We start from the raw sequence: 11,820 nt of genomic DNA, 5'->3' as shown, positions 1-11,820 counted from the left end.
TCAATGATTCTGTGATTCTGTGATTCCAGCACAGTTGGGCAGTCCTGTTACACTCAGCTTGTGCAGCAGGGTGACTCAGCTGCCTTCTCCTGGCCTAATCCTGCACAGGGGTATCTTTAACACTGAGGCTCATCAGCTCCTGCTGCAGGCTGATATGAACCATGGGGCATCCTGATCCTCAAGGATAATCCATGCAGGATACTCTGCAGGAGCAGAATCTGCGTGAGAAGCTCCCCAGGATGCAGTGACAACGCAGCAAAGGCGCCAGGGAATGGGGCAGCCCGATGGGGAGCCACCACAAATGTCCCAGGGTTGGACGAGTTTAGCAAAGCTCGAATTTACTCACTGAGGGGGTGGAGGGAGAGATCAAGAGAGACACAAGACTGTTCACGCTGGCTACCGAAGCGTGTTATTAAGCGAACCCGAAGACTGGGTAAGGTGCCAATTTTGGCAGTGGCTGAAACCATTTGTATACACTTCTTTTTTTTTTGTTAGAGACAGAGAGATGCTGATGCAAGAGATGCCTCACGCTCTCACGCTGGGAATGCCAACTCACTGGCATTACTATAGCAACTATATTTATGTTCAAGCTGTCTGTCATTACTTGCTCATAAGCCATTCCTAGGCAGTTTGCTAAGGTGAGACTTTAGAGCTTGAGCAATTGTATTTGTCTGCCTCATTTCAAACTGGCTAATTTCAACCAAATTCGATGGCCAGGTGGTGGTATCAAACAGATTAAGCTTGCAAAACAAGCAGCTGAGTAAAGAGAAACCCTAATTAGCATCTCTGTTCTTCACCCCCAAGGGAAAGGCCCCAGCGCAGGCTCGACCACACCATTAGACATCAGAAAGTCCAGCAAGAAGAGACCCAGTGAATGAAAACTGCAAAAAACCCCCCAAAAAACCCCACTTACACGTCATGCTGCTCCAAAAACCATTTGCATACGTGCATCTGGCATCCCCCTGAGAGGACACAGCACGGGCTGCTTTGGAGGCTGGGCTCCTGTTACTAAAGTGTACCCTCGCTGTCGTACAGAGGGTGAACAAACAGCTTGGCAGCCTTACCTGAACGGCTCTTCCCATCCTTCAGGTGGACGTCTGCGCCGAGGGACAGCAGCGTCTGGATGGTGTGTGCGTGTCCTTCCTGCAGCAGTGAGAGCAAATTCAGAATGAATAACACAGGTCTGAAAAGAGAAGAGGCCGTGAGCGATCTGTCCCTAACTGCGTAAGGTACCTGGAAGGGCATAGATGTAGAATCATAGAATGGTTTAGGTTGGAAAGGACCTTAAAGATCATCTAGTCCAAATGTAGATCCACTCTGTCACGGTCAAGTCTGGGGCTACCAGGAGCTGCTTCAGGCTCCACAGGACCTTATTGGATTGATGGGCTGAGGTCAATTTTACGAGGTTTAACAAGGCCAAGTGCCGGGTCCTGCACTTGGATCACAATAAATCCCATGCAGCGCTACAGGCTTGGAGACGAGTGGCTGGAGCTGTCAGGCAGAAAAGGACCTGGGGGTGTTGGTGGCCAGCAGGATGGCCATGAGCGGGGGGTGTGGGGGGCACGCCGATGAACCCGGAGCCAGTAGTGTGCCCAGGTGGCCAAGAAGGTCAATGGCACCCTGTTTTGTATCAGGACTGGTGTGGGCAGCAGTAGGGAATTGATTGTGCCCCTGTACTGGGCACTGGTGGGGCCACACCTCGAATCCTGGGGTCAGTTCTGGGCCCCTCACTCCCAGAAGGACATTGAGGGGCTGGAGCATGGCCAGAGAAGGGCAACGCAACTGGGGAAGGGTCTGGAGCACAAGAATTATGAGGAGCAGCTGAAGGAGCTGGAGGTGTTTAGTCTGGAGAAGAGGAGACTGAGGGGAGACCTTATTGCTCTCTACAACTGCCTGAAAGGAGAGGGTAGAGAGGTGGGTGTTGGTCTCTTCTTCCATGTAACCAGTGACAGGACAAGGGAAAATGGCCTCAAGTTGTGAAAGGGGAGGTTTAGATTAGATATGAGGGAAAATTACTGCAAGAGTGGTCAAGCACTGGAAGGGGCTGCCCAGGGAGGCGATGGAGTCCCCATCCCTGGAGGGGTTCAAGAAGCGCCTGGATGTGGCACTTGGGGCCATGGTTTAGTGGCCATGGTGGGGTTGGGTTGATGTTGGACTTGATGATCTTGGAGGTCTCTTCCAACCTTCATGATTCTGTGATTCAGCTCAGAGAGCAGAACCTGTTGCTGATGCCGACTTGCACATCTGCCTGCGGTACGCTCGGGCACCGGCATTTCCTAGAAGATTACTCCACTATTTGTAATGCCTTGCGAGAAGGCACAGAACGTGACACTTACACACCCTCACAACCCACAGCGTCCTCCGTCTTTCCTCTGCCAGCAGCTGATTCGAAATGCTGCAGGGGAAAATGCAATGCAGCCCCCACATCCCTCCTCTCTGCACAAGCCTCTCCGTAAATAAATCCTCTCCTCGCCTGATTTTGTAATTACTCCTTCAATGCAATGAATTACCCTTTGTCGTGCAGCATGAGAATGGAAAGCTCTTATTTTTATCCCCACCACCCACTCTTTTCCCCCATTATCGTACGACTCGGTAGCATCTTTCCCCCCCTGCTCAAGGCTCCCATTTCCCCACTGCATGCACACCCACTCTCAGCACCCAGGAACTGCTTTCACTGCCACGGCCTTGGCAGCAAACTGAGTTGAAAACATAATTTGATTTTCATGTATTTATAAATGCAAAGTAATAAGAAAAGGAAAAAAAAAAAACCAAAAACCAACACCCCACCAGCCAAACAAATGATGCTGTAAATATAAAGTGACACGGAGCCTCGGGAAGGAAGAGAAACCCATCAAATCACTCCCCAATCAGCCACTCGCCAAGGCAGAGCTGGGATCTTCTCCAAGGCACATTATATTCCCAATAGCCTTGCTGTTAAACGTACCCTTGGCAACCAAAAGGGCTTTCAACATGGTTTCTCAGAGCATAAGGAGAAAGGCCTCCTTTGTGGGAGCCAACGAATGCCACGGCTGGGTCCTGCTGGAGGAGAATACTGTTGCCAGCACTCCCGGTAAGTGTCATTGATGCTTTTGTAGGATTTGGGTGCTGGGATGCAGCTTCGTTCCCACTACAAGTCCAGACCGGCCTCTGAGTGCTGCATGTTAAAGCTCATGAGGTTTAACATGCAGGGATCTGAGCAGGGGCCTTCCCTTGCTGCTGGCCTCGTTGCAGGCTGCAGCGCCACAGCACCAAACAGAAGGGAGGCAGCAGGGTCCCCAGGAGGGATCCTGGTCAGCCGTGAGGTTTTTGGGATCTCCTCTGCGCTCCCAAGGAGCGTTGCAGGACCCACAGCCCACCAGGCCCTGCTTCTTGCACAGGCTTGAAATGGGAGGAGAAGAAAGCTCAGACAATTCTCACTGCCTGGAATTCAAAATAGCTCCTGTGTGAAGGACACTGATAAGCACCCTGGAGCTCCCTCTGCTTTTCCACCTCTCATTTCTCACATCTGGCCACGGGCAGGCCAGAATCCAGCCTACTGGGACAAACAATTGCTGTTTCACAAAGCATCAGCTATTTTCTATCCAGCAAGCTGCTGACATGGAGACTCGCCACTGAATCTGCCAGGACCCAACCCACCAGAGCTGAAGAAAGACAGAGAAAGAAATCTGAGCAGCGTTACATCCATGTCTGCTCCTCCATGCGAGTGAGAAGATGCTGATGAAGAGCTGTCACAGTTCATGAAAGTGTTGGTACCCACAGCTCCCAGCAACGAGCAGGATGGGGTCCCTTCAGGTACTGCATTTTGGTCCAAAGGCAGCGGACTGGAAGAGTAACATTTGGGAGGGTGGTGAACAGAACAACTTGGGTACCCACCACCATCCTACAAACAGCTGGACACCCTTAATGACGGTCTAAAAACCATTAAACAGGGTATGGGACTGGGCAGGAGCAAATAATAACAGAGGATGAGCTATGTAAATCCTCAGTCAGTGGTGAATAACTAAACCAGCCTGGTTTAGATGCCTGCTGGTAGCACAGCAACTGGCAGAGACTTGGGGAGTTGGGGGTGTTTAGTTTGGAGAAGAGGACACCAAGGGGAGACCTTATCACCCTCTACAACTCCCTGAAAGGAGGGGGTAGAGAGGTGGGTGTTGGTCTCTTCTTCCATGTAACCAATGATAGGACAAGGGAAAACGGCCTCAAGTTGCGCCAGGGGAGGGTTAGATTTGATATGAGGAAAAATTTCTGTACTGCAAGAGTGGTCGAGCACTGGAAGGGGCTGCCCACGGAGGTGGAGGAGTCCCCATCCCTGGAGGGGTTCAAGAAGTGTGTGGATGAGGCACTTGGGGCCATGGTTTAGTGGCCATGGTGGGGTTGGGTTGATGGTTGGACTTATCTTGGAGGTATCTTCCAACCTTAATGATTCTGTGATTCTGTGAGACTTTGTGACTTTGTAGAGGAAGCCTGGGAACAGGGACCAACCTTGGCTGCGTAGTGGAGCGCTGTGAGCTGGAGGCTTGTCGCTCTCTCATTGACATCGACACCCAGCTCGGTGATGAGGAACTGGATGGCTTCATCCTGGGCCGTGACGGCTGCTCGGTGCAGAGGCTGAGCACCTATCGCGTCCACAGCTGTAGGACAGGCCTGGAATGGAGGAGGAGGGAAAGGGAAAGCAATAAACAGCCTTGAAGGCCAAATCTTCATGCATAATCATCAGCCCAAGCAGAATTATGTCTACCTGCCACAACCATAGTGACGGCAATGAACATGTGGGATGTCACCAGTAGAACCAGTGCTTTGTAGCATCACAATCTGCAGAGCAGAGCCAGCTCTCTGCTAACTTGTGAAGTGACAAGCAACACTAGTGCCAAAAAAGAAGAATCAAGCCTCCTCTCTCTTCAGTTGGAACATACATGGTGGGTTTCAAGTCCTTAAATCAACATGAAACAACCCATGTCCAACCTTTGGGCTGGTGAAGAAGAACTTGGACACTGGTTGAGGGAGGGAGATGGGTGGATGATGACCTCATGAGATCTCTTCTCTGAGTCTCTCAATGTGAACCACAAAGACATAAAATTAAGAAGGGTAACGGAAGTAACACACAGTGCACTCGTCTTAAAGGACAAATAATCCAGCCTCTTTAAGTCCACTGGGCCTGACTCATGGTTTTATAAAACCTAGAAGGTAGCAACACTGCCATTAGCGTTTCCAGTGCTGCTTCATGGCAGTAAGCCAGGGCACCACACAAGGAAATGAAATCAACTATTCTGTCTTCATTGCCCAAAATGTGAGACTAAATACGTAAGCAAACTTCACAGATGTTTTATCCTGTAAGGATGAATGATAATGGAGGATAATGACTCCTGAAGTCCACAAGTACTTACACTCAAACACAACCTGGCCATGAAACCACCTCTGTTGGGTGAGGCTGCGTGTAACCACCGAGCAAGCCCAAAACCTGGGATCTTAAAAAGCGCGGTACCACGTTCCCTGGTCCCATCCGTGCCACACTGGGGGCTCAGCTGGCCAATTCAACCTGCCAGCATGGCACAGATGGATATCATTGGTTTTGCCATGCCAGCTTTCTGCCAGGCCAGTGAGATGCACCAGTTTGGCACAGGGTCCGATGAACACCAGAGGTGGTGCAGGGGAGAGGCCAAGTGAGAATGAAGGAAGTGAGAAGGGAGCCTCAACCCCACATCTGTGAGAATCAGCCATCAGGGGGGCTCCAGGCATCTCACATCAATTCAGCTGGCAATAAATAATGCAGCGGTCTGGTTCCTACCACGCACAATCAGCTCTAATGACATCCCGGTTACGCCTTGTATGTTGGAGGAAATTGGAGATTACTGGGAGACAACACGGGAGCAGCAGCTGTTATGAGAGAGGGAAGGCAGCGATGAGCTGCTGCCAAATGCCTCCGTGTTATCCACCCACAGTGCTGCCACGAGAGCCTCCACGCTGAGCCCCAGCAGACTCAAACGTGGGTCTTGGCTTTGACACAGCACTGGGCAAGTCCTAGCCCCTCCTGCCTCTGTCTTGTCTCTCCATCCACCTTCAACAGCACTAGGGACGTATCCTTGCCTCAAGGTGACATCTTCAATGGTTGGACTTGATGATCTTAAAGGTCTTTTCCAACCTAAACAACTCTGTGATTCTGTCTTCCCCATGAGCTGAGTCCTGGTGGCCTTACTCAGTAAAATCTCACTCATCCCTAGGAAAAACAAGGAGTAATAGCCTTAAGTTGCACCAGGGGAGGTTTAGATTGGATCTGAGGTAAGATTTCTTAACTGAAAGAGTGGTCAAGCACTGGAAGGGGCTGCCCAGGGAGGTGGTGGAGTCCCCATCCCTGGAGGGGTTCAAGAAGTGGACAAGGTTGAGTGGGCACAGAGGTGTTGGGTTGATGGTTGGACTTGATGATCTTAGGGGTCTCTTCCAACCTCAATGATTCTGTGAGATTTGCCTTCTTTCACAATTCTCTTCTTTACAATTTGGGAATCCTCTTCTTTACAATTTGGTTACGGTGAACACATGGGTTGCTTGTCCTGGCAGTTCTCGGTCAGGTCCTGGAGGAGGGAGGTGAGGTTTTTGGCACCTACCTGGTGTTTATCCAGGAGCAGCCGGGCGATGTTGACGTGCCCGTTCTGGATAGCATCCATAAAGGGAGTGACTCCACATTTGTCTCTGCTGTCAGGTTTGTACTGGCACCTGGGAGGAAAAACAAAAGCCAGGACAGAATCGTTGGCAGCTTCAAAAACCTTCCTGCATCAGTTGCTTTGAATTGGCAAGGCAAGAGACTATCAGTGGATGGGATTGGAAAAGGCAGATATAAAGCTTGCCTGTCCACTATGCATAAACATTTCTTGGTGTTTTACAGCATGAGGTTTTGGGGTTGGAGATGTCGTACTTGGCTGGTGCAGCTTGCTCAGGCTGCAGGAAAGCCAGGGCTCTACAGATCACTTTTATTTCCCTTGTCCTCTGAGCAGAGGATCATTGGAAGGGGCACGGTGTGCACTGGCAGAGGGGAAAAGCCATATCCTCATGTAACACCACCACGTACAAAATCAAAGCCTGCTCAGGTTAAAGCTCCATTGAAATGAGAGAAGGCTGAATTAAAATGGAAAGCCTGGCTCGAATCACAGGGCTATGTTTATGCTGGGATGAGAGCTGCGATGCCCAGGGAAAGCTGCTCCAGCTCTGGCAGCGGGCAGTGCTGGTCAGGAAGGTAACAGGGTCAGGATGGCTGGACACGAGCTGATTTAAAGCCACTTCACAGGAGCTACAGCCTAAAATAAAGCCTGGAGACTGAGTCCAGCTTTGAGGAGTTGCACCCAGAAACCGAGCTGCCAAAAACTTGTTGTTATCGTATGGGTCTCGGACACATCAGAGGCAACGGGAATGAATCAGCATAGAAAAACAGCTGAGTTATATAACTGGGGTTTATGTCACAGCAAAGTCAGAGCCCGTCCTTGTCTCAAAGGCCCCAAACCGGCCGTGAAAAACCCGGAGGACGCGGACACAGCTTCAGGATCGCACGCGGGGCAGCTGGGCTTCCCAAACGGCATAAACGCCCTTTGTGTCCGTGGAGCGGTGGATGGGAGGCGGGGGAGAGCTGGGAGAGAAAGGCAGAGCCAGGAGGAAGCCTGCTTACCGCTCCAGAAGCAGCTCCACAGCGTCCAAACAGCCGTGCATTGCTGCCAGAGAGAGAGGAAGCGGAGGGTTAATTTATGTTTTCATGCCACCATCCGGCTACAGTGAAATATAATCAGGTTTTTGACCCTTTTGGCACACTCAGGATGTGGGAAGGGGTTGCAAGAGGCTTTAAATTCAAAGCTTTTTATTAGTTTTTGTAATTAAAATCTTATCTCAGGTCTCAAACCTTCCCTTCCTCTGATCCTATAGGAAAACACCAGCTAAATCAGGAATAAAGGCATGCGTATAGGCACCCCGTCTGCCTCTACCTGCAGAGTACATGCGTGAGAGAGTACACGCAATTAAGCTGACACAAAGACCTTTTCTTGCAAGTATTTGTTAATCCCTGAAGTGAAATCCGTGAGAGGCAAAATGAACACAAAGCGGGGAGCGTGGACAGCATTTCCAGCCCTCCTCAGCCACTCCAACGACCCATCACTCCCATCTCATCATCCTAATGAAGCATCCGCACCCAGACAGCATCTCCGAGGAAAAACAACAGCAGCGGGGGAGGATTTCAGCGTCACGCACTGAAATATTCCCTCTCCTTATTTTTCTAAAACACATCGTATTACAGCAATGTAAGGACAGCCTTGATCTGGCTTTTTTCCCCCTGCAAGTCATTTTGCAAAATAAATGAAATACTTTAAAGGAAAAAATGTACTAAACCAAGCCAGCCTGATGTAGCAGCTTCTATTTTCCTCTGTGTGATGGAAGAAGGGCCTCTGGCAAATGTGTGTTACCAGCAATAACCTTCAGCTGCACAATAGATGCTCTTTGAACATCCCATCCTCCCTGATCCTGACCATTTTTCACTCCTTCACCTGAGCTGCCATAAACGCAGGCAAAGCCACACTGCAAAAAGGATTTTCAAAACAGAGGCTTTAAAAAAAACCCCAAGTTACATGAAGAAAATACCCCAAGCGGCACGATTTACAACCTTTAACAGCAGCAGAGACACGAGAAAGCTGCGGCGCTCAGATCCACTGTTGCACTCCACTTCCTCTAATTACATCTCCCCTGCTCTCTTGCCTCAGGCTCCGGATATACGAAGCGGCAAAGCTGGAGGAATCAACCCGAAAAATAATTTAAAAATAAAATAAAATTGCACAAGGGAGAAAATTACCCATCATCTATCTAGGGAGTAGCGTGCCAGGAAGCCAGCTGGACTGGTCACGGGTTAATGCGCTCATATGCACACCCTTGGGATGTAAACTCATCGAGACGGCCATTTGTCTTGACTTGATTTCCCCCGGCAGCTCCAGCATCACCTCCGGCCTCTCGCCTGTGCCCCTCCCTACAGAGCTGGGCTATGTGGTGGGGTGTGTGGGGAACAGCACCCACTGAGCAGCAGCCCCCAGCATTGTCCTGGGTTAAAATTATGCTGGGGGTGAAGGTGGGTTAAGCAGCTCCAGCCCTTCCCATTACCCAGTCGCTCCTGCACCGGCTGCTGCTCCACCAGTGTGAGGTCCAAGTCTAACCTGGATCATTCAAATGACCAGAAATCAACCCAAATCATGGGTTGGTGGCTTTGACACTGGGAAAGTCAAACGTGGGAGGTCACAAAGAGATGGAGACACCTCTATGAAGCAGTGAGAAGGGGGTGCTGAATCCCACCATCGCTGTCTGTACCCCAAAATCCCGAGTGCTATGAGGCCAGGAGGAGCCTTTAAGCTCAAGGTCAAAAGGCTGCGAGCCCAGACACAGAAACACAAGGGCAAGGATTGAGCAGGGACAGGAAAATGTGCAAATAAATGAGGATTAACCATTCTTCATTCAGGCAGCCCACTCCTCATCGCCCAGCCCGAAACATCAAACAACTCCTCAGCGATTTTTCGTTCCCAGGTCAAGCACAAGGACTAAGGCGCAGTCAATGCCCCTGGGCTGGGATTGTCACCGTTGATGAGCAGAATGTGGCAAACAGGCGGCTACCGAGGGCTGGAGAAATAACGGGAACGACAGCCAAGGAGCAACATTCCCAACAGATTAATTACAGCACAGCAGGGGTCTTCTCACGACACCTCGGGTCTTTCCGGAGAGTCGATCCCTATTAAATCTATTAAGGTCTGTGGGTAACCAGACTTGATACCATAAGGGGCAATGAGACACAGTGGGACAAACTTAATTCTGTATTAATGAATTTTTGGGCCGTTCAACTTATTAAGGCTCAGAAGGTTTAACTGAGGCACACCTCGTGCAGCATTCATTAATTAAAATGAATCGCTTCCCCCCATCTTAAGGATGAAAGAGGCAGAAAGCCAGACACCAAATCCAACGCTACCTGTGCCCTTCTGCTCCCCACCAAGCCCAATGACATCCGTGGTCCCTCAAACCAGTTCACTCCTTTTAGATGTCCTTTAAATCGATAAAAAAAGGCAGAGAAGGGGAACTGGACATGGTGGGATTCAACCCTAACAACAGCCCCAGCAGAAACTCTCCTTTCCTCACTGCAGAAAGGCACTCTAGATTTCTCACCACTAGCTATTACCTTCTCAAAAACAAGGCAAGAATACCAAAATCTGTAATGTTTCTTCTGCAGCTTGTGCCTAGAGACCCTAAACTCTTTAGATTTGCCATAGGACCTAATCCACCAAGCATTCAGACAAAAATAAATCATTCTGAGAGATACATCTCTTACCAAAACTGATAATGAGACTACAAACCAAACTGACAGGTCCCAAAAAGTGCCTCTCAGCAGCTCTGCCACTTTTAGGACTTTTAAAATGCCAGGATATGCTTGGAGTCTGGCAGCTTTATATGCCAGCAAGGAAAAGTGTATCCCACTGAGCTGTGGGAGCTTGGATATATCTGTCATAGGAAGGCAAAGATGGAGACAAACACCCTGGTCCAAGAAGGCCACAGTTAATGGGTGATCACAAGTGCTCCTGGGATGGATCCACTGCTCCCAATAGCACATAACTGCTACGCACCACAAAAACATGCTTTGAGTGCAGGGAAAATCCAGGGAAATGGGAACTGAGGACCCTCCAACCACACAAGCGGTGCCTTTGGCACATCATTAAGAAAGAGTAAGCCTAATTCTTGCTGTTTATTTATCTGAAAGCAACTAAAAATGAGTGTCAGTCCTGAGGTGAAACCCTGCACAGATGCAGCAGAGCACTGTCAGCGAACTGAAGTTCAGACACGTGAGCTCCCACTAATGCCTCTTTTCATTTAATTTCAATAACTTAATATTTAACTGTTTCCCTGCGGATTTGTGTCAAGATAGGTCACACTTTGCTTCTCCAAACTAAATGGGAGATGAAACAACAGCCCTTTTGTTTCAGCCACCACAGCCTGCTCGTCTCTTCCAACTTTTCTTGTGTGAATGGGACCCTCTTTTACCTGCTGTGTGCAGAGGCGTTCTCTTTATCGTGCTCTCCGTGTCCCAGCAGCCCGGGGACACATCCAGGAGGTACCGGAGGACCTGGGGATGGCCCTCCCGGCTCGCGATATGGAAGCAATTCCAACCGTCCTTGTTTTTCAGCAGCGGGTTGGCTCCATGCTCCACGAGAGCTTTGATCACCTCCAAGTTTTGCCTGGTGCAAGCCATCATCAGGGGAGTCCTGAAACAAAGAGGAGGCAAATGTAATAACCAGAGAGACGATGCTCTACAGGCTTGATGGGTTTTCTTCTAATGTCTGAGTCTAAAGCATGATTTAATGTTGTCTGTAGCACCAACAAGCCTAATAAAACACAGCAGCTCAGTGCCAGCAGGGAAAATCGATGTGCTAAAACCACTCTGAGGTAGTAGGAAACTTTTTTTGGCTAAAGGCAAAGACCTCCTCCAAGTCCAAGGCTAAATTTATCATTTCACCTGCATTCAGATGCTTTGAGGCTCACCACGCACTTTGGAACATTTCTGATGTAGAGCAGCTGGCCTGAGAGTGAAGCTTTTCACAGTTCTGTCCTGTCTCACATGTCTGGGAACAACCTTTGATATTTAAAAACATTTTTACGAGCTCCCCAGGGGAGCAGCATCTTCTGCATCTCACAGTTTCCAAGCTTTGCCTTGTGTGTGTGCTCTTGGAAAGACAGCGGATACATCTGACAAATAAACATGGCAAATGGCCCACCTCGCCCTGCTTTCAACCTCAAATAACAGAATATGAGGAGTTGGAAGGGACC

General features: G+C 49.6%; 1 protein-coding gene across 1 annotated transcript in view; it reads right to left on the bottom strand.

Annotated features, from left to right (window-relative positions):
• Nucleotides 1-11,258, bottom strand: part of ANKRD16 (ankyrin repeat domain 16) — a gene marked incomplete at its 5' end in the record, with an annotated part of 13,219 nt that extends 1,961 nt beyond the window's left edge. The window contains 5 exons of the mRNA XM_010191740.1: nt 1,065-1,143; nt 4,483-4,644; nt 6,600-6,708; nt 7,652-7,694; nt 11,038-11,258. Coding sequence (XP_010190042.1) covers nt 1,065-1,143; nt 4,483-4,644; nt 6,600-6,708; nt 7,652-7,694; nt 11,038-11,258 — 614 coding nt within the window. The remainder of the gene's footprint in view (nt 1-1,064; nt 1,144-4,482; nt 4,645-6,599; nt 6,709-7,651; nt 7,695-11,037) is intronic.
• Nucleotides 11,259-11,820: the final 562 nt, after the last annotated feature.

This window comes from Mesitornis unicolor, unplaced genomic scaffold (assembly GCF_000695765.1).
Source record: "Mesitornis unicolor isolate BGI_N332 unplaced genomic scaffold, ASM69576v1 scaffold890, whole genome shotgun sequence".
Lineage (NCBI taxonomy): Eukaryota > Metazoa > Chordata > Aves > Mesitornithiformes > Mesitornithidae > Mesitornis > Mesitornis unicolor.
This window is presented reverse-complemented; position numbering and strand designations above follow the sequence as displayed.